The sequence below is a fragment of the Scleropages formosus genome, chromosome 14, assembly GCF_900964775.1.
Source record: "Scleropages formosus chromosome 14, fSclFor1.1, whole genome shotgun sequence".
Classification (NCBI taxonomy): Eukaryota; Metazoa; Chordata; class Actinopteri; order Osteoglossiformes; family Osteoglossidae; genus Scleropages; species Scleropages formosus.
Window position 1 is genome coordinate 7,449,388 of NC_041819.1, and position 27,915 is coordinate 7,477,302.

General features: G+C 44.6%; 1 protein-coding gene across 2 annotated transcripts in view; it reads right to left on the reverse strand.

Annotated features, from left to right (window-relative positions):
• Positions 1-27,915, reverse strand: part of LOC108920562 (ephrin type-A receptor 3-like) — a 77,798-nt gene that overhangs the window by 42,877 nt on the left and 7,006 nt on the right. For both annotated transcript variants that reach the window (XM_018729406.2, XM_018729407.2), the window contains exons 2-3: positions 24,502-24,566; positions 17,634-18,294 (exon numbers count right to left, since the gene is read on the reverse strand). In XM_018729406.2, coding sequence (XP_018584922.1) covers positions 17,634-18,294; positions 24,502-24,566 — 726 coding nt within the window. The remainder of the gene's footprint in view (positions 1-17,633; positions 18,295-24,501; positions 24,567-27,915) is intronic.

Genomic DNA, 27,915 nt, shown 5'->3' on the forward strand with positions numbered 1-27,915 from the left:
TTATTTCCACAAAGGGACAGGGCAGAGGCACCAGTAATGAAACAATCCCGGTTCGAGCGTGCTGCCTCTGGCTATTGAGGCAGATGCCCGCCTTCGTCCTATGCTCCGTCACGATAACCGTACTCTCCGCAAACAGCGGACAGATGGACCCAACCGCCTGTGAATACGTGACTATCTCGCATTGTATCGGCGTGTGAGAAGAGGTCTGCTGGTGGCGATGGAGAGCTTTGCCATATGTGCTCTTTGGGGACAACGGCGATAAGAATAAAATCCAGCAGGCCGATCGTGCATGTCTTTTTTTGCAGACAAACTTGCAGTTTTCCAGCAGTTTCTCAAAATTCTTGACATTCCTGAAGTGTAAATCATTGGGAACCACGCACATTTCTGTGTATGTGTTTTTTGTCTGCGTATGTGCTGTTTTGTGAGTGTTCTTCTGTGAATGCACATTTCGTGCTGTGGTCTGCTTCTTATGTGGGAATATTCAGTTCGTTTGCATGGATCTGTTTACCTTTTTTCAAATTTGCATTTGAGTGTGACTGTTCATACGCCAACTTGTGTGCATTTGCTGACTCCGGTTATGGCCTGTGAGACCATCAATGGATCTGGTCCCCAGTCCCACTCACTATGCTTCAGACAGATTGCTACGGTCCTATGCTTGCTTGGTGGTCCCACGTACAACAGGTCCAAAACCAAAAGAACAAAGGTTTTTGGTTCTGGCTCTGATGTGGTGGAATGGCCTCCTTCTCTCATTCAGAAGTGCTGAATCTCTCTCAACACTCAAGAACGGTCTCAAAATGCCTTTCCTTTGGCCTCACTTCTCCTCTGATGTCTCGTGTGCTCAGTAAACATGTATCATGTTATCTTTATTTTTTTCAGAAATGCAGCTACTAGTGTGGGGGGGGGGGGTGGGTGTGGTGGCACAGCAGGTTTGATCGGGTCCTGCTCTCCGGGGGGTCTGGGATTTGAGTCCCGCTTGGGGTGCCTTGCGACGGACTGGCGTCCCGCCCTGGGTGTGTCCCCTCCCCCTCCAGCCTTGTGCCCTGTGTTCCCAGGTTAGGCTCCAGCTTGCCGCAACCCAGCTTGGGATAAGCGGTTTCAGTCAATGTGTGTGTGTGAGCTACTAGTGTAATGTGTGCTGGTTTATACAAGCTGACTCTACTCAAGAATCATGTGCCTGCATCTGGATCTCTCTGTGCGTTGGTGTAACATATTCTTGCTTTCTGAGATGTATATCACTTTGGAGAAAAGCATCTGCAAAACGAATAAATGTAAATGTTCCACTGCACATGTGCATAGACCGTATGTGTGTACAACCCTGTCTGCAGGTGTGTGGATCTGTGTGTACACAGCATCCCTTGGCCCTCTGTCGGTCTGTTTGATTTTGAAGAGGCTCTCTGTGTCCAGAGATTGTGGAGGAAATGTTCTTCCCAAGTGCATTTTAAGGGGTCACGTGGAATTGGTGCAACAACCATGCCTTCCTTTTCCAGAGGCCCTCACCCGTACCACCGCCTGGAGCCATGTTTACACCCACAGGGGCCAAACAGTGGCCATATCCAATGCACAAATTTAATTACACTCTTAACAGGCTGACACCACACAGTGTGATATGGCACCTTTTTAATGAGCTTCGAAGACACCGTAGACCAAGGGAATTCATAATTCCTTACAGTTCTGCTCCTACATCACTTTGGATTTTCACTGTGCAGACTAAGAGTGAACTTTGATCTGGTGTACTGGAAGAGAGTGTTTCTGCTCCCGGGACTGAACAGCACACTCCTCCAGTTAATGATGTGGTAGCGGACTTGCTAAACCGCTGTGCAGAGATCTTCCTGGGTTGGCTGTGAACCGAGAGGACTTTGCAACTTCTGTGCCATGGGAGACAAGTTCCTACTTCCTGACTGCAGCTCAGTGTTAATACCCACCCGAACCACATACACACGCACATTTGTTTCAGTGGGTGGCCAACACCATGCATCTATCAGCAGAGACAAGGAGCAAAGAATAAAATAGAAATTAAAGATAATATGAGAACACTGCCTTTCTGAATTGAATCCTTCCTGAAAATAAAATACATATATCCCGTGTGTGTATATATATATATAGTGTGTACTGTGAAATAGACCTTTGGGTAATGAATGCTATGACAAATAGCACTGGGTCTTCAAGTTTCAGTGATCCATCATCATGATTAAGATTCTCTGGGATTGGAGAGATGAGTATATTTTTCCCACTACACCTCCAAACTCACAACCTACTAAGCGGGGTATGAATGGCGGGTGTGGAGGAGGAAAGCCTGACATTTTACACAGTCTACTACCCCCATCTGGTGCCAAGGTCCAGAACAATTATCACAGTTGTTATGCCAGTCAGTGGGACAATAACTCAGCTGAAAGGTCAGCTGGTGACGAGCTGCTCACCCGGATCGATGGCTCACCTTCTCCCGTCCTCCTCCCCGTTCCGCCTGGCTTCACTGTCCTACGCCTCTCTACTCGCAACCTGCCACTGTCAAAACCATCCTCCAGCAGGCTGACCCTGCCTCCCGCGGAGGGAATCCCTCTTCTTTGCCTCCATCCGCACATTACCCCAGAAGTACATCAGTCCCTGTCCAAGCTAAACTCCCTCTCTGTGTCCTGGGGGCCCTGGAGCACTCAGAGAAGTGCAGACGCTGCAGGAGAATGTATCACATTCAATACAGAATAATGGGTAAAAGTTTGCAGACCTTAGCAGAACGCCACACTGCTGGGGAATAATGTCCGATTCCAAATGCTCATAATTAGGCGGAACCTCTACTTTTCCCCGTGTGCCTGCGATTCCTGTACAAACAGGCCCCGGGAAGAGATCAAACTCATTAAATCCAAACTGCCACGTTGCCCCGTGAAATATTTTAAATTCCGGCTGGGTAATTCCATGCCACAGTGGACGAGTCATAACAGAATACGAAGATTGCTTCAGCCAAACTGCACTCTGTAAATTCGTTTTGTGCCAATACAGCATCCTGGAGCTGGCATTTCGAACCATGCGTTTGCCACTCTATAGAGCTGTTAGCGGTAGCTATGTGCTATCGATGGCCATCCCAGTGAATTCCTATCATTTTCATTAGCATGTGCAAGTTTAAGTGCTGCAAAGTCCCAGTTGCTCTCTATAGGTTATGGCTCAGTATTTGCTGCGTTGATGAATCTCTTAACACATCTGAAGGAGGATTAAAGCACGCTGGCCTGTGAAAAGCGATTCCCCCAGCGGGCCCACTCCCAGCACCCGATCGATGAACTCCACAACTTGCCTCATCAGGACAGGACACATCAATTGGTCTGCACTGAATGAGGACAGCAGACAAGCAGTCAGGGTCTTCTACTTCAACCGCCCAACACCACATTGCTGGTAGTAGTTTCCATCACTTCCGAGAAATCCCTAAGCCTTCCCACCGCACGACAACCCAACTGTCACTGAAGCCAAAGCACCCTGCCTGTCCTCTTGTGCTCAATGGACTTTGTGCAAGTAGCCAGTCTGTCATAATAGCAATCAATGGAGTGTAACTACAGAACAAGAGATATATTTTCACGAAGCGGGACCTTCTAGGGACAAACTGTTACTATTCACCATATTTTTTACAGGATGCTCAAAAAAGACAAGTACTGACTTACGCTGCCATTAGCCAGGCCCACCAATTGCTTTTTCAACAGTGTGTTTAATCATGGCTGAGCTGCTCACAAACAAAAGTGCTGAACCTTTAGTTTCTCAAACCAAAAGTGTGTTGCTCACCCTGTCATGATGAATTAGTACACCTGGCCTTGTATGTTACACAGGTCCATGCTCTCCCTAATTACAAAACACACTCCAAGCTTAATTTTCCCGTTACCAGGTAATGGCACGACACATATTCTCTCTAAAACAACAAAATTAAGAATGGAGCATGAGCAGAGCGTGATCACAGCCGTGAATGTTGACGTCAAATGTTCGTCCAGATGTAAAGGCTTCAAGCTCTGGAAAATCATGCGTAAATCCAGATCCTGGTCTTTGAAAGAACATATTTCTAGAGTCAGCTGTTAAATTGTGGGTTCAGCTCTTCTAGCAAAGCATGGATAAGTTGTACAATGAGTTGTTTAGTTTTTTGACAGAGACTGCTGTATGACCCCAAAACAGATCTTTTTGCCCTAATTTGTTTATAAGTCAAGAATTTTAATTGCAGGACAATGGAAAAAAAATGATTACATTTAGAGCTAGCCATCACATGGAACATACTTTACAGATTACAGAAATGGACATGAGTTCTAATGTTCTTAATATCCCAGTTCTCTTTGGATTTAGGGCAGGAGGTAGCGTAGGGGTTACAGATGCTGCGTTTGAACCAGGAGGTCACAGGTTTGAGTCCCTCTCCCTGTTGTAGTACCCATGAGCAAGGTGCTAACCCTGAATTCCTCCAGCAAAAATTACAAAACTGTATAAATAGGCAAATAATTGCAGGTAGTTTATTACTGTGTCACGTCCACACCCACAACTCAGCCAACAGCACCTGACTAACTGCTCACCCTTTAAAAGACCCTCCTCAGCTCCCATACCTTTGCGGAATCTCATCAGAGACAACCGTCCTCCTTCGTGACGTCCAGTTCACACGCAACCCTTGTTCTCAGTTCTCATCCCGCGGTATTCGCCCCTTTGCTTTGTCTCCCGACCACGTCCATGGATCTTCGTTTCAACACCGATCGCCAATCGACCGACTCTTTGCTTCGTATCCTGACCTCGCCCATGGATCCCTGCTCTGACCCCGACCGCCGATCGATCGACCATCCGCCTGTCCCCGACACCGAGAACTTGCCTGATCCCCTGAATCCAGATGAACGACTCCGCACTTGGGTCCTGCCATCCCAGTTCTCTCGGCCCCCCATGACACCCAGTACATTTCCTTGAAGAAAAGTGTTGGCTAAATAAAATAGGTAAATTAGCAGTTCCAGTATGCATTAAGCTTGAAAATGTGTGATCCTGAAGTGGGAGCATTATGGAGGATAGCTGTGATAGATGACCAAAAATTCAAACATTGCTTTAACTGGGATTCTCTACACTTTCCAATGCCAGCACTTCCTAATCTCTTAACCACAAAAACAAAACACAGGACACACAGACCCGAAGTGGTCCCACAGGCCCGCAGAGAGGAGACAGCAGCCTGGGCTCCTGACGTATATAGAGTGCCGCAGATATCCATGGAAGGGAGGAATCTCTCCCCACAGGATCCTGTACACCGATCCTACCGCTAATCCAGGTGTTAGCTGAGATGCATGCTAAAAAAGATGAACACAGGCAAAGCAAACACTGAACTGGTGCAATGGGTCTCATTTCTTAAACTTACAGAACGACTCTCACCAGTGGACCTGAAAGCCTCGGCCACTTCTTCAGCTCCTTGGCACAGGTGACAGTGCTTTTCATTGGTTGCTCAAACCGGCCCTTTGCTTTACATATTTTCACATCTAACTTTCAGATCATGCCCGGATAAATCCTTTACACAGCTACTCCTGTAATGTAACGTAAACGTTTATATGTATCTCCAAAAAAAAAAAAAAAAATTACTAGGAAGGTGATCAGGAATCATCGATATTCTGTTAAAGTTTTATGCAGCAACTTGTGTGATGTACATTGGTTCATATGGTGGAAAGAAACAAACTAACTGCACTTAATAATCACGCGTCTGCATCTAAGTCTCTTTCTGTTAATGTAACGCACACATTGTATTTTCTATGAGATGTACATCGCTTTGGTGAAAAGCGTCTTCTAAATGAATAAATGTAAATGTAAATTATGTATAAAAATGCACAAGAATCCTAAGGAAGCACATCCCTGCATCTTATCCCAACTCACTGCCTAAAGCTACAAATGAGCAAGTGTTAATGAAAACATACAAGCAATAACAGAAGAAAATTAAAATATTAACTTCTGCAATACTTCAGAACTCTGTTATTCAAGATCTATTTATTAAAATCTACTGTTATACCCTGCAGAGCAGTTCTGCACTTCCCATTGTTCTAGATTAGTCCAAAGCGTCCTGCACGGCGGTACTCATAATTACTTCAATTAAAATGATGGGTAATAAAGATGCCAATTTGCCTTGAAACACACACACACACATTTTCTGAACCGCTTGTCCCATACGCAGAGACAATTTTCTGCAAGTGAGCACTGTGTGTTTCTGTAATTAGCATTGATCTGTCAAGCACTTCAGCAGGCAATTAGGATTTATGCTTTGTCCTTAAAGCCTTGAACAACAATGTACAAGTATCATAGATGCTTCAGGATTTCCCATCCTTCACTAAGAGCAGCAACCCTGTCAGTCATCTGAAAAAGACGGGACCCATTTGAAAACTTAAACTGTAGAAAATAAAGACTCTCCAGCTTTAATTAAGCATTTTAGCACACCTTTGGTTGGTGCCAAGCATTTAGTTTCTTTTTTTCTCTTTTGTTTTGTGTTACTTATAATACCGCAATCAGTACAAAAGCACAAATGAGAATTGTACAATTTATGATGAACTGAACAGGACCAAAATGTGGTACAACATGTACATGAAACCATGGCTAATGTACTGAGATGTAATTATGGTCATATTTTGTCTTTTCATGACATCCTCCTATCAACTCAAGCCAATTTAGTCACTAACTATGCCCACTATACCCCAGCTTTGAAGTACCTCTAAATATGACAGTTATCTGAAAACAATCTGTGGCACACGACATTGGCATTTAGAGTAACCTTCTGATATCCATTTAAATGTAAATCAAAGTATTAATGGCAGTGCCCTCATTATGAATGCCAAGCACTCCGTAACAAACCCTCCAATTAAAATGTCAGGGAACACAAGTGACTTCTATATCACAGGCTACAGAAACAAGAGTAAAGACTATATTAATGCTGATAGACACATGGTTCCAATGTACTGTAAAAACTAGCCTGATGAAGAGGGACAAATCACACTGTCCAATACACTAGCGTTGAAGCTATCTGGCATTACGCTGCATTTAATGTGTTTTATGTGATGATAAGATAAATTCCAGTACTTGAAGATTGGAGAAAAATTAGCTTATAAAGAACTGAAAAGAACGGAAAATGATATATGTATACATTCCAATATGGCTTTAAAGCATGAAAACGGTGGCTGGAGCTACCCATGAAGTGGTAGAATGTTCCTGAAGCTGTTTTTCTTGTTATATCATCAATCCAGCTCATGGTAAACATCTGGCATTAAGGCAGCAGAGTTTCAGCTGTAAAAACAGAGAACAAATGACTTTTTTGACAGGAAACAACAGCGTCACACTGCTGTCTGCCAGAGTAACCCCTGAATGCAACAACAAATATTCTTTGTGTCACACTTGTACCTGTACTTGTACCGCATGCATCAAAGTAGCTCTTTGCCTGATTTGTCTTCATAAAAAAATGTTAAAAATTCAACAAAGTATGTTACTTCTTACTGTACATCACCGAAATGTGCCCTTACACAGAAATTAAATTAATACAGTTGTAATTTTTCTGTATATTACCTGTAAATTGATGTGATGCTACAGTGTTCTCCTGAAAGCGCTACTGATGTGCAGCTGACCCACCAACCCTGTGAAAATGCCCTCAGCACAGACTTGAAGTTCAATCAAATGCAGGTCACAATGAAACACACAATTTTTAGGTGAGAAATATTAATTAAATTAATAAATAAATAAATGCATAATTATCTCAGGTTCTCAAGGCAAAATACGCTAACTACAGAGACTTTTAACTGCATAGCATATTTGTAGACTTCACGTATTTGTAAAGTTGAATACCCTAGGACGTCCTCTGTCAAGTAAAACTGCCCTTAGTTTACCACGTACACCATACATAACAAACCTGTTTGTGTTATTTGGCTTTATGCAGATACCAATATTTACATTTGCATTTATTCCTTCAGCAGACACTTTTCTCCAGAGCAAAGTACAAAGTAAAACCCACAGTATACACAAGTGTATTAACAATAGACAAAAAGCTTTAGAAACAAGCACACGATCATCAAAGGGTCATTCTTTTTTTAATACCATCATTTTGCTGGTAAACACCACTGAAGTAGCTGTCTACATGTATGCTAAATATATGCTATTCATAATTATACAATGTTGTATGTCAAACCATATAGGGTAAAAGAATCCATTAAAAAAATTTCAATAAAAATGGAAATGCAATGCTTCAGTGCTTCGATGTAGCTTTTGTGAAAACAGCTTCCCTCCATGCTTTTGCATCCATAGCCCAGTGCCACACTGGTTTTAAGACCAGATCCCCCAAACAGCAGCGTCCTGTAAAGGTCACTGCTCTCCTCAGAGGACTCCCTCAACCTTTAAAGGTGGCTCCACTGGCATTCTCTGTGAGCGCCAGGCAAATCACAACCCTGTTGAGCTTCCATGTTGGGTGTCTCCATAAGCACTGGTTATGAGATATAATCTGAGCTTGGGATCAGAATACAAGGGCTCTGTGAGATTGCACCAGGAGGTGTCTTCTGTCCAAAAGGACCGTGGGGAAAGAGTCCTTCTCAAAGCGGGTGCGTGTTTCCCTTGCCAAGTGAGGGCTGCAGCATTACTCACAGGGCAGCCATTCTTCACGCACTAATAACCTGGACTATTCACTGTTATGCTTGGCATTCAGGGGGAAGTGGCTGCTGGAAGGCTGGGATCAGCAGCTCTGGAGAACAGGCCAGATTTAATAAGATGGAGGTGCAGAAATGTGGGCGTCGGTTGAGATGATGCATTGCCACCCATACCTGACCTACTCTCCTTCAAGAGTTAGCCTCTCGTGGTCAGCGACCCAGCTTGCATTGCCAGCTGGTGTAGCTCATCATAACACTAGGCTGAGTAAGTGACTCCTTTCCCCAGGATTCATCTGGCCGGTGACATTTTTCACTTGTCAACGGTGACTTTTGCTCCGAATCAGAGGGCACCTGACAACACTGTAGTGTCAGGGAATGGGACTCGCCCTTGCCAACGGTGCGGCTCTAAGGTTAATGAATCTCTAAGCAGTGCGGCAGGTTTGCAACACGTTGGCTCTTCCATGTGCTCTGCGCTCTCAAAAGATCAATGTTCTTCGGCTCTCCATTTAGCATCCGGCAAGGCTTCAGCAACCAGTGTTATTTCCATCACAAAATACCAGCAGGCACTGATTCAGTTTGACAAGGTGCGGTTTTGAGAAATTATCTGTCTTGATAGCGCAAACAAACACGTCCAGCAAGATTGAAAACCACCGCCATCGTGAAAGGTTTACAGATGTACACTTAGCCCCGTGTACAAGGTCTGTTTGTGAACAACACCCAGCGTGCTTTCTGTACATCTGACATTTCACTGACAGTACCTTCAAAAATAAATATTTACTTGCCTCAATTTACACCCAGTAAATACCATTTTAGGCTGTTCCTTTTAACCAAAGGCCCAATTACTCTTGATCATACAAGTGTCATTGTCACATGGCCTAGTAGCATGGTGATGTACAAATGTATAGAGTTTACTCAAGTGTATGCAGCAGAAACTCCATTTATTTGGTATAGTAAGGTGTCAGGGTGACTTGAACAGGCCAGATTTAATAAGTGATCCCACACACCCCGGGCACAAACTCTTTACACTCCCCCCCCCCGGCAGAGATTCCAGTGCACTGTCCGCCAGAACGACCAGATACAAGAACAGTTTTTTCCCACAGGCCATCACTATCATGAAGAGTTAACACTCCCCTATAGGACTCCTGTCAGTGCAACAATATCCGATCACTTTTAGTAATTGAATTCTTATTTATTTACTTTATTTTACTATTTATACTACTGTTTATACTTCTTGTGTTTGTACACTCTGTAAAGATGTTATTTATCTATTTATTCTCTTATTCTGTGTCAGCTGTTTGTAAAGACAAGAGGCACCTAGAACCACAGCAAATTCCTTGTGTGCGTCAGCATACTTGGTCAATAAAACTCATTTTGATTCTGATTCTTTTCTTTCTACTAACACGTGCCAGACAGTCTTGTTGCATGAACCCCCAGCACCCAACCCCCAGTCCCCCAAGTCTTCCCCTAGTCAGCCAGACCTGCTGGTGAGGAAGTGTGTATTCCCCCCATGGGATAAAGCATCAAAGCCTCCCCATACTGTACCTACACTCATTAACCCTCATTAAGAGCAAACACCACGTAGGTCACTTATAGCTACAGCTCATTTTTTTGTTGTCAACGTTCCTGTGTTCGCTTAAGAAGAAGGAATGTAAAGTGTAAAGTAACAAAAAATATAGAAATATGTATGTGTGTGTTTCTGCAACAGATGCCCGTTAGTCAGTCAGTCTGTCTGTCTATCTATGGGGGAGTAGTTGTCGGGCAGACCGTACCAAAGGAATGCCCACCCAGATGGAAGGAGTTAAACGACGACGGGACGGTTTTGCAGCAGCAGGCAATAAATCTTGCCTTTCCTTGCCTCGGGTTTACAGTAATGATCTGACTGCATCGACAGAGCCGTCCAGGGAGGCACTCAGACAAATCCCAGCTGAGATGTTAAGGGCTTGCTGCTTACTTCATTGATTATGGTGAAGAAGACAAACAAGAATTCGGCAGAAACTTCAAAGACACAAGGTCAAGCGCTCGCCGGCTGCCTGTGCGCAGACACCGCCTTAACTGGCGATACCGGGGGCACTTTTATAGAGGCGAACGAGAGAAGGGCGTAGCTGGGGAAGAATTTCAGGAATGGACCAACAAATTTCGGCCCCTGACTTGGATTAGTAGGCTGCGCAAAACTGACGCTACGAAAAAACCCGGACGTAAATTGTGCCAGCGAATTGACAATCGCTAAATGCTAACTGCACCACTTACCTCAACCACAGGCACCGTTCGGCATATGGGAACAGTAAAGCTGCCTACCAGTTAAAATAATGAACATCTATTTAATTAACAACATGTCAGTCAAGATGAAAAACATTGAGAAGAGCCCTTCATCGAGTGCGTTCCCAGTAACTACCACGTCGGACCCCTCCCACCTCCAACACACCACCCCAGCAAGCGCTGGAGGTCCGGTGCTCACGGAGGTCCTGCCCTGCCGTCAAGCCTGCTCCATGCTCATCGATCACGAACACAGCCCCCGCTGGGCCCCCGCGCCTCGCCCACCACCGGGTGTCCGTCCCGAATAAACATCCCCTGCACCGTCTGCATCTGGAAGTGGGGTTGGGGAGGAGGGCGCATTCCTCGGCCCGCGGTGGCCGTCTTTGAAGCGAAGAGCACAAGCCACGGTTTAGAGAGGGCTCCCTTTGTGTCCTGCCACCCCGCCCTCTCTCGTCCCATTTGGGCTGCTCACTACTGTAGGTGAGACGAGACAAGAGCAGCAGGAGCAGCGATTCGGTCCCGGTGCCGTGTAGAGACCGGTACTGTGGAGACACAGGCTGTCGCTCGGCCTCGAGAAGGTCCTCGAATGCCTCTTTTGTCTCGCCTCCGTCTTGTTTTCTTTTCATTACAGTAATTAATTACCAGGTCAGGGAGCTAGAGTGGTGTTTTCAATAAGCTGATCCGAAGAACACACACTGTTATTCTGATTACTTTTTCCCCTGTTTTAACAGTTGATTATGTGCAAAATCGGTGCCGCCGCTTTGGGGTTTCGCTCATTCAATTAGGTCTGTAGCACAGAATGCGGGATGACTGCTTTTTTAAAAGTCAAATATGCCCCTGAGTGTTTGTTGTGTGGCATCAGCTATGCACATGGGGAAGACCCACAGGTAAGCAAAATGAAAAAGATTAAACCGAATGAGAGCTTGACTTCAGAACTGCCGACAGCGATGCTTTGGATACAATGAAAACTGCACCCTGTTTTATAGCTCAAGTAACTCTAGGAGTCTCTCTATTACAATTCATACTCATACAGTACAGTGGAGTGTCACCTTACATGTGGACTGTGGGACTGAGATGGCATGTATAACTAAAAAATCATGTATAACCAGTTGAACAAATAAACGCCATATAGGAGACCATAAGATTTAGTTATAGGACACCATAAGACTTAGCTTGTGCAAAACCATATTGTAACAATAATTCTTACAGGAGTGGGCAACTGGTAGTGCAGTGATTAGAGCTGCTGCCTTTCAATCCAAAAGTTGCAGTTTTGAATCTCATATCTGGCTATAGTACCCTTGAGCAACATCCTTACCCAAAAAATTTGTCCCGTACAATTACTGAGCTGTATAAATAGATAAATACTTGTAAGTAGACTAAAATTGCAAGTTATTTTGGCGAAAAGCATCAGCTAAATGAACAAATGCAAACCCATTTATGAAAAACATCGTGTTAACTTATAAAACCGAAAGATAAAAAGTACCAATGTGAACCAATATCTGCTATGCAGGACCACAGATAACGGTCAAATATCTTTTCTGCAAATTATTACTTTTTTTTTTTTTTTTTTTTAAATACACACACACACACACACACACACACACTTTCTGAACCGCTCGTCCCATACGGGGTTGCGGGGAACCGGAGCCTACCCGGCAACACAGGGCGTAAGGCCGGAGGGGGAGGGGACACACCCAGGACGGGACGCCAGTCCATCGCAAGGCACCCAAAGCGGGACTCGAACCCCAGACCCACCGGAGAGCAGGACCCGGTCCAACCCACTGCACCACTGTGCCCCCGGCTTTTTTAAATATACACACACACACACACACATTTTCAGAACCGCTCATCCCATACGGGGTCACGGGGAACCGGAGCCTACCCGGCAACACAGGGCGTAAGGCCGGAGGGGGAGGGGACACACCCAGGACGGGACGCCAGTCCATCGCAAGGCACCCAAAGCGGGACTCGAACCCCAGACCCACCGGAGAGCAGGACCCGGTCCAACCCACTGCACCACTGTGCCCCCGGCTTTTTTAAATATAAATTTTAAAAATAAAAACGAATTATGTAGGTTGTACAGGTAAAACTGAAACCACGTAAGTCAAATATGCACAATATGGAAATATGAATCTATAGAGTTTGTAGCCATATGTATATGTACAAAAGCAAATGCGAAGCGCTTTATGGTAAAGCTTCTGGTAAGCAAGTTCTGCTAATTAAAGGAAAATGTGAAATGTGTGAGCCGTCCACCAGTATTTTCTAATGTAATTTGAAAAAGTGAATTCCAAGACTTTGTAGCCTATACCATAGAACAAAGCAAAATACTGTGAGCGTCCCCTTTCCAGGTGTTGATAGAAACACCAAATGCTGTATTTCACCAGTGCCGTAGTGTGTGAGTTGTGAGTCTGGATTGAGCACCAAAAACATTGTATTAAGGATTCCTAGCACATAAGGAAATTACTTTCCCTGAAGAAGAAAGGCACGTGGCTGATATTCGAAGCTCAGTGCTCACGTCCAGCTAGAGACATCTGAAAATGAGCCTCAGAGGTAACCTCACATTCACCTTGGCTCAAACCCTTTGGACACGAGACAGCTCTATGGCAGCACACCCGCAAGTCAAACAGACATGACGTTCTCAGAAGTAGCTGAATGAAAGCAAGCCCGGTGGACCCGGAGACCAGTCCTTCTCCTCCAGGCAGACCACACTGCCGCAAGCAGGCTTGTGTTCCTAACTGAGGCTAAATGCCAGCCAACACAACGGTTCCCGGTGGGCGAAGAGCCGTCCAGCTGAGAATGGAAACGACTTTGAAAGGTAGTAAGGCCAGCGAGGGGCTTACTGAACCGACATCCAGCACCACATAGAAACTGGGTCAAAGTAACTCCAATCGCTGCAGTTGCTTCGAGGCCCAGCTACGTCAGACGAACTGTCAGCGCGAATCACGGCACGCCTCTGACAAGATGCCGACTTCCTTTTCCGAAGGCACAGGCATCAAGGACGCCGTGTTCTTGGAGAGAAATTCAAACTTCCAGACTGAAAACCATTATACAAACATGGGAGATGCAGGCTGGGCACCTAAACCCACAACCCAGTTTCTATTTGTGACCAATGCACAGCGGAACTGGGCCGCGAAAACTAGAACCCTGAATTAGAAATTAATGAAAGCGAGTCCAAGGTGCAACAGCTCAGCTGGAGGTGAAACAGCACAGTTGGAGATGAAGACTCATATTTCCAGTGAAAAGATCAATACTGTAACAGCAGTTACTGTATTGGTTAAAACCATCACACTGCAGTCAAGGAAAGCAGGTTATAATTCCCAGTCCTTTTGCAGTACCTTTGAGCATTGTACTGACCCTGAACTGATACAGTACAAACTAACACAAACACGGTCTGAAACCGCTTGTCCCAAGTGGGGTCGCGGCAAACCGGAACTTAACCCGGCAACTCAGGGCGTAAGGCTGGAGGGGGATGGGACACACCCAGGACGGGATGCCAGTCCATCGCAAGGCACCCCAAGGAGGACTCGAACCCCACACCCGCCAGAGAGCAGGACCTGGCCACACCAGCAGTGCCGCCGGTACAAACTAACCTATTTAACTGACTCATTTAGACTGCCATCTAAATATGTTAATGGTAGCTCATCCTACAGCTGACAATTTGGCATCCGCATTTCGAATATGTGCAAACGTCAGTGTCCAGGAGTTAGTGTGCTTTCAGTCTACAAACAAGTGAAAGTATTGAACATCAATCTCTAGTACAGTATTACTCTTTAGCCTTTCCCATTATGAAAGGCTGTTCTTGCTATTTCACCATCTGGCATCACATGGGCTTCAACATAAATGGGACTTCACAAGCATTCCTGGAGCACACACCAGAACCTAACAAAAGTGGACACTTTAACCTTTCAGGGTTTTGACGTTGTGTGTGGGAAGGAATGGGGCTGACGGCGGTGGGGGGGGGGGGGGTCAAAATGAAGCACACAGCATGCGGTCATCACTGAGGCCACCAAGGCAAAACTGTGCCATGTAGAGTGCCTCGGCAGGGACAAACTGTGGAAAAAGCAAGACACTATGATACCACACTGAGCTTTTAAAACTGCACCGAAAGCTGCTTTCCAACCATGCCAGTTTTTTACCTTGTCTAGTCATTCTCAGCAACCCTTCATTACGAGCATGTTTACAGTAAGTAACTTGTTATATACCATATTCTAAAAAAGCTAATATTTCAAATGCATTTGCCATACAATCTAAGGAGAACATTCTGCAAGATTCTGTAGGACTCCTATGCACCTATTTTTTCTGGCATTGAGAGAAGCTGCGCTCAGGGAAGGGTGCTCAGAAACGGGAGGCCATGCACGTTGTCTGAACGTCCCGCTGTGTCATCTTAACAAACAACCCCAAGGGAGCACAACACCCTCCTGAGCGTGCACCAAAATGCGAAATGCTCGTCTTCATTAGCACAGGCGTAATTATCGCCTGTAAAAATGTGTGCTCAGGCTTTCCTGCCCAAAAAGATGATTCAACTCTTTCTTGCAATGGAAGTTTTAGCTCACTCTTTTGGCAAGTGCTCAAAAGCACAGACTTTGTAAGGGTGGTAGTATGGGCAATACACCCTCTATTACTATTCAGCATTCCTTAGTTGCCACCTTTGTCCAAAGCAGCTTCCAGTGCTAGGTTTGTACACTACACAACTTACAATGATTTACTCACTTAAACAGCTGGGTAATTTTTACTGGAGCCACTTAGGCTAAGTAGCTTTCTCAAGGGTACTACAGCAGTAGCAAAGAACCAAAGCTAGGACTTTCTAACTACAAGGCAACAGCTGTAACTTCTACGCTACTTGCTGCTCCTTCGTTGCAATGAAAGTTTTGTGTCTCAGTCTATTTCCTCTACGAGGAAGCAAGAAGCAGCCATTTTCGGGAAATGTTTGTTTTTCCTCCAAAACGATGTCACTTTACAGTGGGGAAGCGGTACTAATAACTCTGATGAGATAAAGGACACGCTGAAATCAGTGCCACAAACTGGAGTTCTTTCTTACACAAGAATGTGTTATACTAATAATAATGTACTGAGAGAAATGAGAAGAGCGAGCGCAAGTAGGTATAACGTTCTGCTGTCGAGTGGCAGTCTCTTTATCAGCCTACCTCAAATCATGTCATTACTTTTATCAAAAAGCTGAGAAGCACAGGCATAATAGGGGATGTATCGCATATAACTCCACTGAGTGCTATTGCTATTATGCTTTTGGTGCCCCCAAAACATGACAAGGTTTTATGCCACTGGTTAGAAGAATGAATAATACCATCTTCAAAAAGAGAAAAGGAGATTAAAAAACTACATTTGTCATTTCGTTTGGTGTCAGAGTTAATATCCAGGCACAAAATCAATTCTCTGCACAGAATTCATAATTCGACAGCAGATGCTGAGTCAAATAGTTTAAATTCTGTCAAGCATTCATGAAAGTGAATTATACAGAATATAGAGAAATATAAATATACATGAACTGATTTCAAGGAAACCATGTGTCTTCCACTAGCTATGCAAGCATGTGCGTGAAAAATTAACCTCTTTCCATTATTTAATCTTGGAGGCGTGCAGCAGCCACCGTAACTAACATCTTATATAAACTCTGAAGGAGTGTGTAAAATGAAGTTTCCCTCCATGGAATTTGTTCATTGATTTAATGAAAATTATGTGGGGAAGAAACATTGCAGTGAAAAAGTGATCTGTGTAAGGTTCTAGTGCTCACAGAGTAGCAGGGTAAAGCAGTGATTGTACAGTGCTTCACAGATTATGAAGAAACCGTCCCATTAAGCAGCCCCTTACTCATACTCACGTGGCTCTCTGACACTCACTCAATGTCCATTGTGCGGCATTGCTTCTATACAGACCTCAGGACTCTTTACTGGAGACGCTCAAACACCTCTCACAAAAACCCACGGCCACCATCTACAAGCCTTCAACTCCAGCTCAAAGCCCACATAATGTCTACATGCTCTGCAAGGACAAGTGCAATAGACTGCATCCCCTCTCCTAAAAGACCCCACACATGGAATATTTAACAAAAACTTCTGCTGCCTCACTGCTGTCACTCAGTCATTAATTCATCCATTCATTGTCAATAACTGTCGCGGGTCGCGGTGGTTCGGAATCTATCCAGGTACACCCTGAACAGGAAACGAGTCAAACTGTGGTCTTTCATCCCCATCCCTCATTTGGCAGGTCAAGGTAGCTGTCAAATCATATTTATTGCTAAGCCTGTGCTTGAGATAACATTCTATCCATGGTGTTCCCTTGCAAAATTGGATAGCCCATTACATTTTTTATAGAACATTTTGAAAACAAATGATCACCTAATGGTGTGTTCATTTAACTTAATTTGTAGCCATTATCTTAAGTTCTTTTTGGAATTTATGTGTGTGAACTCTTGAATCTGGCATTCGACACCCTTTGTTCTTTATTATAGCCCTTTACCCATTAATTTTCTATGGCCGGCAAGATCTGACTAAACACATCACAAATGTTAAAAAAAAAGAATAAAACAAGTAAAATTCAATGAAACTGGTAACTGGTGATTTTGTATGTTTGGATGCGTTGTGTGAAGGATGTCACAAAGCCTTTTGGCAGGGTGAACCAAAACCTTTTAAGAGAAGCATTTGGAACAAAACCTTGTGAAACTGAGTTTATAATCTCTCTGCTATTAACACCTCAGCATGATGTTCAGGGTTTGGTATATCGTGCCCTTTCGTATGAAAACAGAGCAGAGGAGACTGAGAAAAGGCAAGGAAACTTTACCTTGGCAGGAGTACCCACGCTCCTCATAGCCAGTGTTGCACAGGCACTTGCCAATGGGCACCAGCCACTCCCCTTCAGTACTACAGTACATTTTGGGTGGGTCCTCCTCCTTTGAGTTGTTGACACAGGAGCCCTGCACCTCCACCAGGGACTGGGAGTCCATGGGCACCGTGTCGGGGAAGATGGCCAGGTTCCTCACCATGAGGGGGCACTTCTTAAAGTAGACGCGCACTGAGACCAATGCCACACAGGCCCCCAAGTCCTGGAAGGCCAGGTAGAAGCCTTTCCTGGTGATGGGCCCTACCTCCCGCACCTCTGTGTTGAGTTTGAGGATGCGGTCTCCTAGGTCCATCTGTGTGAAACTCTCATCGGCCGCGATAGTGTCGATCTTGGAGAACTGGTGCTCCCGGAACAAGGCCCCCTGGTCCTCGTCTGTTTCCAGGTAGTGCAGGTTGAATGTCTCCTTGCAGGTGCCCAGGACCAGCGGGATACTGTTGCAGTCTCTCAAGGTAAACTTGAGCTCCACATATATTTTCTGTGCTGACTTGCGTGGAATCCAGGAGGTCCTCAGCCAGTTGTTCTGGTTGTATTCCATGATATTGCACACCTGGAAGGTGTGGATAGGCGTGTAGTGTTCGTCCACCCCGCTGATCTCCTCCCACTTGGAAGAAAAAAGAGATTCATATAAATTACATCAAAGCCAACATTACATCCCAACCAAGACATCCATCCATCCATCATTAATAAATGTTTGTCCTGGGCAGGGTCATGGTGGTCCAGAGCTTCTCTCAAAGGCATAGGGCGCAATGCAGCATAAACCTTGGATGGGATGGCAATGTAGCAAAGAGAAATCACACACTCAGCTGCCGCTACAATAACACACTATAGGCGATTTAAAGTCACAAATTCAGAAAACAGGCAAACTCCACACAGACAGAATTGAATTCTAACTCACGTCCAAACGCACAACTGAGGAGCCCTGAGGCTACAACACGACCCATGGCACCACCGCCACAATTGAAATGCAAAAGAAAATTTTTGTAATATAAAGGCATGTTTCAAATTATACCTGTGTTTTTAAGACCGAATCATTCTTGCTTTATATTACCTGACTGGATCTAGAATATAGTTAACAGAAGTACCGAGCCCTGTAAAAATAATGCAAGCTCTTGGCTTGGTAAGTACAGCCCAGATAGGTGTTCGCACTTGCGCTGCAGCCAAAATCAAGAGCGATTTCTACTCAGATATGTGCAAACAGAAACCAAAGATGGGATGGAGAGCTGACACTTTCGATTACGATAACAGATCCAAAGTCTGGCTCTGGGCTCCCCACGGTTTATAACAAGCTTTTGGCTCAGTGGAGGAGTCTGTTTTAAGTGGCTGAGAGCTACTTGTTACCAGATGGAAAAAAAGAAGAGGAAAGAGTTCTTAAGGGAATAAGGGCTGTTGGTGTTTCATCTTTGGCATGAGTTAATGAAACACCCAAAAAAAATTATCTTTAACTCAGACTTATTTTTCATTCACTAGAAATCACATTGCTCTTCTGTACAATAATCCTTAACAGTTCATTTCAGAACTTGGCAGCCCTAATTTAAAATCAATACTTTAATTAAGGTTCCATTACTACTTCAATTAATAATGGATTTGGTGGCATTATTTTCTGCATTTCATAGGTCGGGCAGATAATTTGCTAGGCAGTGGTAAAAGCCCTGTTTTTATCAGTTCACCATCTGAGCTCTCAGGGTAAGCAAAAAAATTATCGATATTTTTACTTTTGCCTGAAGAAGTCCAGGTGAGCTTATTAATTCCAATATGATTTGCTGCTTTGCTGTGCACTTCCTTCCCATCCTCCTCCTAAGTCATCGCAGAGCTTCCCAGGACTCCCAGCCAACTCAGTTTCACCAGAACCGTGGTCACCGTGAGTGACACCAGACTGCTACGCTATATCACATTATCAGATTCCACAGAATGGCCACATAGAATGGTGCTGCCAAAACAAATGAAATGCCGCATGATCTATGCTTTGTAGGTCACGAGCATGGGAAAAGTGTGTTGCACGTACTATTCAGAACCGCACCTAGATGTCTGATAGCATTCCGCAGCCCCACGCTACCCATCACGCGCAAAGAAACCCAACAGAGCGGCCACTCTGTCCAAAAGCCCTGCACAGCACACTATCCAGCGTATTAACATGATCTCCATCTCTTTCCCAGCACTCAGAATGGCGTGATTTATGATGCACTATTGATGGGAAGCACCGCAGCGACAGAAACAAAGGGAGCTCTCTTCGAGGAAGGCTCCGGAGCACTGCGACCACCGACAGCTCAGACAGCGGGAAAACATCACCTCCCAGGCCTCCGGCCGAATGCTCCCCTCTGCATCTGAGACTTTTCGTTTTTTTATTCTCCTCTCCTGTTCTGAAATATCGCTTTACATCCATAATCTGCCCAGGGAAAACTGTGTATGTGTAAACATTGAAGCCAACATCGGGTGTGTTTGGCGAGGTCCTTCAATCCACCCCACCCCACAACACCCCACCACCCAAACACCCACCACATCCCCCACCATTAGTGTGCATGCTCACTGGGAAAAGCAGCACAACTGGTAAACACGTTCAGCAAGACGGTCTCCTGGCACTAGCGGACAGTCATGGGATGTGACTGTGTTTCGGAGAGATATGTAATGCCATTATAATCCTTTGCACGCCACGGCAAAGTGACTCTAGTTAGGAAAAACATTTGCTGCATCTTCATGGAGGGTGCACCATACATGGACATTCTTTACATTTAAAGTGTTCTTTTTCCATATTTATTCACTGCACTAGCACAATTGTCAGGTCTGGAAAACGGCAACCAGACAGAGCCCGGGAATTTAACTCAGCAGAAGAATTAACCAACCAATCCTAAATCACACAGGAACAAAGTGTATTGGAATATAAAGTCACATTTTTGCTATTATGTTTCTCCCTAATATATTTTCTTTTTATGTTGTTCTTATGTATTTTCTATTTTTTTTTTTTTCTGCCTAGTTTGTGGTCCACCCCAAAGACCAAAAAAATTGTCCATACGTTCTTGGTTTTGCCTCCTATATTGTGGAATGAGCTCTCTCTCGCCCTCAGAGCTGCTGAATCCCTTTCAGCATTAAAACATGATCTTAAAACATATTGATTTCAGACATATTTCTCTCTTCATCTAACAGCTTTATAAATTTGCATTGTACCATCTGTCAAAATCTTAATATTCTCTGACTCAATTCTACAGAAAGCTACTCATGTAACATCTGCTGGCAAAAACGGTGGTATCGCAGAAACAAACTGTGTTTCGATAATCACATCTGCGTCAAGTTCCTTGTCTGCGGTGAAATACACTTTATATTACTCCGTGTTGTACATTGCTTAAAGTAAAGTATCTGGTAAATGAATAAATGTAAGTGTAAATGTAAATGATTCTTGTCTGCAAAAAAAATGATCAGTGTCGCCATTTAAAATGCTGGAAATTCTTCTGGCGCAGTTCAGGGAAAGTCCTTGGCTCAGGAGTGCTAAAGTAGGGATGATGAACTGACAGCCTTCAGGTTACAAGTCCTTCCCTACATCACTACTCTGATTGCAGCCCCTCCAATACAATGAACCCCCTTTGCTACGGTTAAGGCGGTAAGAGGCAGCTCCTCCACTGCCTGGTACACAATGAAACAGCGGCTCTTTACGAGCCATTTACATGCGTCTCGTTCACACAGGTGTGTCTGAAATGGGAGGTCAGAGGTCAGGAGGAGGAGAGGAGGAAAGGGACACAAAACTACCACGGTAAAGCATCTTTCACAGTAATGAAAAGGGTTGGGAGGATGTCTGTGGATTTTGTAATATCTGAACTCAGTGGACTATAATTCCTTCTGAGGAAATTCTTCGCATAATAATGGGGCAGACGTACATTTTCGATACACCAGTTTTCTTCCACAGTTCAAGAATTCATTAGCCAACTTTTGCCAGCATTGCGAAAAACCCACAAGAAGACATTAAGCTGAATACTTTCCTTTGTCCCATGCTGCATGCCAGCCATTAAAACAATCTTTTTATCCACATAATGCTCTGTGCTATTAGATTTTTTAATATAAGCACAGAGAGGCAAACAGAAAAACCAGGTTAAAGTTCTCGGGTAGTGAATAGTGTGAAGGATTTTTGATTTTCATGAATAAGTAAACAAAGGGAATACAGTGATTTGGAACAATGGCACTAAGCTTGTATGATACCACAGTTAACAATACAATATATTCAATCTGGAACTGGAAAGCAGTGAATGAATTCGACGCAGGCATACTAATACACAAAGCTCCGATAAAGGAGCGAGAGTAAAATGAAAGACAAGCGGATATGTAGCCAGAGTTCACCCTATAGTTAACTTCACTTTGCCTCCGTTTTGACCACAGGAAAGAACGCAGGGTCTGCCAGCGGCTGCCTCTCCGTCACACATTCCCCGCACTGGGCCGGAGTGCAGAACTGCGCTCTATCAGTCAATGACTTCTTAATACAGCAGCCGCAGGAGGGAAACCATCCGGCGTTCTTCAGTCCCCGTCTGCCCCACGCTAATCCCTGCTTATAATGGGGTTTTCTCTTCACGCCGCCGAGCTTTTCCCTCCCTTCAAGCTTGTATTTATATGACATTCCTACCCAGCCTGGACCCCCGAACCGAGCGGCGTGAACTGTTATTTTAAGTTGATTGCTTCTCCGGAATCAAGTACGCCGGTTGTCTTCCTGGAAAAAAATTGAATTTGCTGTTCCCCGCCCTAATTTGTCCTGGAGGACCGAAGCACAACGCACCAGGCAGCACATCTTGGACGCACCAGATCAGGCGGTTTCCACGGGATCTGCGGATGCATCGAATTTGAAACGAAGCCTGAGCAACGAAACCACTTTCTCACTGAACGCACCGAATTAGCACGGACCATTTAACGCTGATTTCCAAAAACTCTAAAGTGTTTTGGTAAAAGATTGATGTTAGAGTGTGAATTCAAACCAACAAATTCAATTTATTTTAAGAGATGAAAGGCTGATTAAAAAGTAATAAGTCAAAGATTTTTTCCCCACTCGGTTACAATTAAGCGATTATGGCCTCTCTAAACAGAGCAAACCCGACACAACTAATCAATGAATAGAAACTTCTTTAGATTTACATTTATTCATTTAGCTGATGCTTTTTTCCAAAGCGACTTACAATGTTAGGCTGTTTAGAATTATTTACTCATTTGCACAGCTGGGTAATTTTGTTACTGGAGCAGCTTAGTGTAAGTACCTTGCTCACAGGTACTATAGCTGGAGGTGGGGGCTAAACCTGAGACCTTTGGATCCAAAGGCGGTATCTCCAACCACTACGCTACCAGCTGTCCCGACATGTTTGTATAAACGTTTGTAACATAATCAAAACACCCTCCACTCCAGCCTGCATGACCTAAATCATATATGATACGGAGAACCAAGAAGAGAGCAGCAGAAAGGCCCTGTACGCTCAGTTCTGGCACAGAACCCCGAAGCCTAATCGACAAGTCCCCATCACCTCTTAATCTACATCCCTTCGGATTTCTCCTTGGAAATCGGAATTAGCGCACGGCTCCATGCTAGGAGAGGCCCGCGCGTGCCGAGGTTCACGGCGGGTAATCGCAGACCAAACACGGCTATTCTCCAGTTGCGGGGGGATAATGTGTCCCAGGCTCGGCCCCGGTGCCTTTCGGAGAGGCCGCAGTAAACAGCGGATGCCCGTTTTAAAGCGCCGCGCACATGGGGCGGATTTATACGTTTCCGGCCGTTATCTTGGTGCGCTGGCGAAATGGGCGTCCAACAGGCTTAGCTCTTAATTTGCTTTGACCGGTGCAATTTGTGCTTATAGGGGGAGAAGGGTGGGGGGTGATCAGTCAGTGACAGAGCAATGCAGTCCCCTGTTCCGGAGGCCACGGCTTCCAGGGGTAAAAGCTTATCTCGGCCCAAAGCGGGGGGAGACCTGAGTAATTACAGATAATTTATCTCAAGAGCATTGATGCACAGTCTGCACCCCATCGCCGTGATGGAGAACAGAAAAAGGAACCCAGGCAAAATTAACCGCTCCAAATTTATTTGCATTTCGCAACGCCGACATGAACGATGAAAAAATGTCTCGTTGCAATAGATTCCCCGGAGCACCAAACAACTGTGTCTTCCGTCTTCTGAAAAGATAATAATTTCAAACTTTCAAGGACAATATTTTATATTTTCAAATTAAACTCTGCCTGAAGAAACTAGCTGTTTTATTTATAGCTCACCAAAACTGTAAACACAAGCAAAGGGAAACCAGGTCTGGGAGATATATGGAACAAATTATTGCATTACTTTAAATGGCTGCCAGCAGGTAATTTAAACACTTAATAAAATTTTATAAAAGTTTTAGGCCCCGGGTTAGCGCTGGCCACAAGGCCAGAGCCATTGCTGTGAAAATAGAGAGGGTCATTACAGAAGCTGTTATCGGAGGTTCTTGTGCACACCGGTAAGAGAACGTAAATGGCGTAGGGGTCACGCCAGACGAGGATTTAATGATAAATCGCAAATATTGGATTTTTTTTCCGGTGTTTTTTGTTGTGCATGCTCTCATTCTGTCAGAAGAATGATTGATCCCGAGCATCTCAGTAGTTTGTTATCATCTCTATTACTCACGCCGACATTTTACCCTGTCAGCTACAAGGTCAGGAAGTATGCAATCATCCCGCGGCAACTAAAAAACAAATAAAACAAAGAAATAAAGGACAATGATCCAAAACATGCAGAACTCTTCGACTCACTCTCAGTTACAGTATAGGAGCAAAAGACAAGGAGACAAGCATCGGTACTGTGACAGAGCGCTGAGAAACTCACCCCGTGCGCTGGATAGGAAATCCATCCCAGTTCCCCTTGGCTCGCTTTCGAATCTAGCAGGTTAACTGTGGAAAAGGGATTAAAAAAAAAAGAAAAGAAAACAAAAAAACAAGAATCAGCATCTAGACACACACGAGCCAGATGTTCCTCACTTCCTGTGCTCATTGGAAAAGGGACGTAGTGCTGTGCGCTCCTCCCCAGTCGGGCCACAATGGCAGGTAGGACTCGGTGAAGCGCAACACGGAGTGGCCTCTTCTCTCCTCTGCTGAAGCGGAAAGGAAACACTAACAAGGAAACAGCTCAGACATGCGTGCGCCCCGAGAGAGTTCGGCCTCAACGCAGCGGAGCCGGAACGGGAGGTTAGCTGTGCTCATCCATGTGCGCGGGGCCAGGTTCTTCCATCTCCACCTCTGGGCCCATTTTCCGTTCCATTTTATTCGCGATATTTCCTATATGATACAACTCCACGGCAAGGAAATCGCAGTTCGTTAGCGAAATATTCCGCTGTCTTCAGAGCAAAGCCCTCGGTTTAATTTGTATTGTCTGTCCAATTTATAGACGCTTAATTGCGAGCAGGTTTGATTTTTGCGCAGGGCTGGATGACTGATGATCTTCAGCGAGCACACGAGGGTGAACTTCACTGGTGATTAATCCCTGATTTTAAAGGCCTCACTCATTATCGATTAAAATTGCCCCTCCATGATTCCATCTTAATGATTTTAAATTAACCAAGGACTTCATTTGAATAATAACGTAGCTTATGAGATGATTCATTTTCCTGTCAAGCCCCGCACACTAAAATGTTCGTTATACTGCGCGGTACAAGGCGCAACGATGGTCCAGTCCTTACCGAGAATACAAAAGGTTATAAATTTGGTTGTAAGATGGAATTGAATGTGAAGACTTGTTGAGAACATGTTCATCCGCTTGGCAAAGTGAACATGTTGAACGAAGCACCCGGACTGGCTCTTGTCAGCCCTGAGCCACCGCCCACTTTGGCACCCGTTCCAAGCCGCCAGTGCAGCAGATGCCAGGTGAGAAACATACAGGCCTCTGTGGATGCACTGCAAATAACGGATTGTAAGCTAACAACCGTCAAGAGACACTTTACCGTACCTGCAGCATAATGTACTGATAGTGTTTCATGCCATTCGGTGTCCACCCCATACCACACCTATCACTGCCACAAAGGCCAACAAACGAAACCTAAAAAAGAGAAACGTGTGACGAATGTGTTCTCCCCAACTGTAGTGCTGCTGACTCCCAGCTCCCAGGCTGTGGGCTTGGACAGGCGTCTGAGTCCTGGTCTAACTGTGTGCAGTCTGCATGTTCTACCCATCTTCACGTGGATTTGCTCAGGGTGCTCTCGTTTCCCCCCACTATCCACAGACCTGTGTATTGGTGACTCTTATTTGCTCTTAGCGTGTGTTTCTGTGTGCCAATGCGTCCGTGATGGCCTTGTGATGGGCTGGTATCTTATCCAGGATGTACCTCGTCTCACACCCTGTGGTTGCAGGATAGGCTCCACATCAGTGGGACCCTGCATTAGTCAGGTGGTTACTAATAATGGAATGCATTAGCATTTTCCCCATTTCTACAGTGAAGTAAAGCTCCAAGACTCTGAAAAAAAAGTCAAACAGCACTGGGAATCTGTAAGTAACAGGCCACCGGAAAAGGACGGCAATTCACAGCCCGACTGTCACGTCATGAAAACATAGCGAAAGGAGCACGAGCTAAAGATAAGAAACTATCATGAACCTCCGTTTGTAAAATTACACGGTGTCCAAAAGTTGGCCAAAGCAGGCAGCAGAGCACATACAGCAGACCAATTTCCATTAAGTCCAATAAAGATATGTGCTCAGGCCAGGTAATGGCAGCTCACTCCCAGGTGCCTTGGCTTCCATTTAAATTCCTCCGGCAGATGAGCTACTACCTCAAATTGAGTTAAACAGGAGAATCTGAAAGGAGAAAATGAAATGGCTCTAACAGCGAGGGAAATTCTGCAGCAGTGAACGAAGCCATACCTCAGGTACTTAACCTCCTCGTTGAAGGTTCACACCTAGCTTTATGGCCTTTTATGTCTGCACTGTATAGTGTCTATAACTAGAAACCCGACCAGGGATCCCTGGGCACAAGCAGCAAGAGACCAGAGAAGCTGATCATTGTAAAAAGGAGACAGCGGTCTATGAAAAGTTCACCCAAACATGACATACAGCAAGGCAGGAGTCATCCTTCCGGTTAATTTTAGCAAGCTGGAATTTCATCAAGCTCCAGAAAAGGAGGGCGTTGGTAACGTGCTCCTAGAGGACCGCAGTCAAGGCCACGGCTGGGGTTATTGGCGCCCCGAGGTAAGAATCAATCTGGCACCTCTTAGACTTCTGCCACTATTCTAATAACAATACACATACATAAAGACAACAAAAAAAATGTTTTTGTAGGTATAGATAAACACATAAAGATCATGAAGAAGGAAAATAAATTTGTATTGAATATTATATTGAATTTATAAATGCTATTTTTTTATGAGAGCATGTCTGTTAACATTATATATGCTCAGAGCACACATTTAAAAGCCTGAAAATTAAACTTGTTTCCAAGACGCTCTTTATGGGAGCAAACAGATTTACCGTTTCACTAAGCAAACACACAAATAAATAAATAAAGAAATAAAGAAATAAATACGATTTACTGTGTAGACCAACAGTTTGTTTCATTAAAAAAATGTCACCAAAAAAGCTGGAACATTTCAGACATGGAGTGGAGATGCATCATTTGATTTTATTTACATAATATATGGCAGCAAATCTTGAGTTCTCCAATAAAGCTGTTTCTTTGTTATTAAGCAAGGTTTTATTATTTTTTCTAATGATCAAAATTCATTTTTACTTTAGTAGCAACATTTGTTACACCAAAACTTCAGCGCTCTTGGGTGATTGGCTAGGTTTGCATAATGATAAAAGCAGCCCTGACCGCAGTCCAGTTGTCGAGGCGTCTGGCCGGAGACAGTACGACGAACTGAAAATAAGATGACTCCGCTAGCGGAATGTTCCGGTCTGCTGAGGCTGGACCAGGTCTGACAGGCCCATGCAACTCAGTTCTGTGTTTCCCAGGGAGGAAACCAGTGTTGGGTGAAGGAGACCTCCCTCATTACCTCGGCAGGAAAAGAGTATATATTGAGCAGAGTGAATCTTGAGGACGCCTAGAGAGCAGCTTCATCTTCTCTCTCACACAGAGAGTCTGCTGGAGCATTTGTTCCACAGCGTTCTATAGATTATGTACATACAAGATGTCAACCTTTTGTGTTTATTTACAGTACTGTGCAAAAGTTTTAGGCACTTGGTTGGGGAACAAAGCGGCAAAGTGAGGATGCTTCCAAAAATAATGCTCTTAATTAATAAACTTCCTACAAAGCTT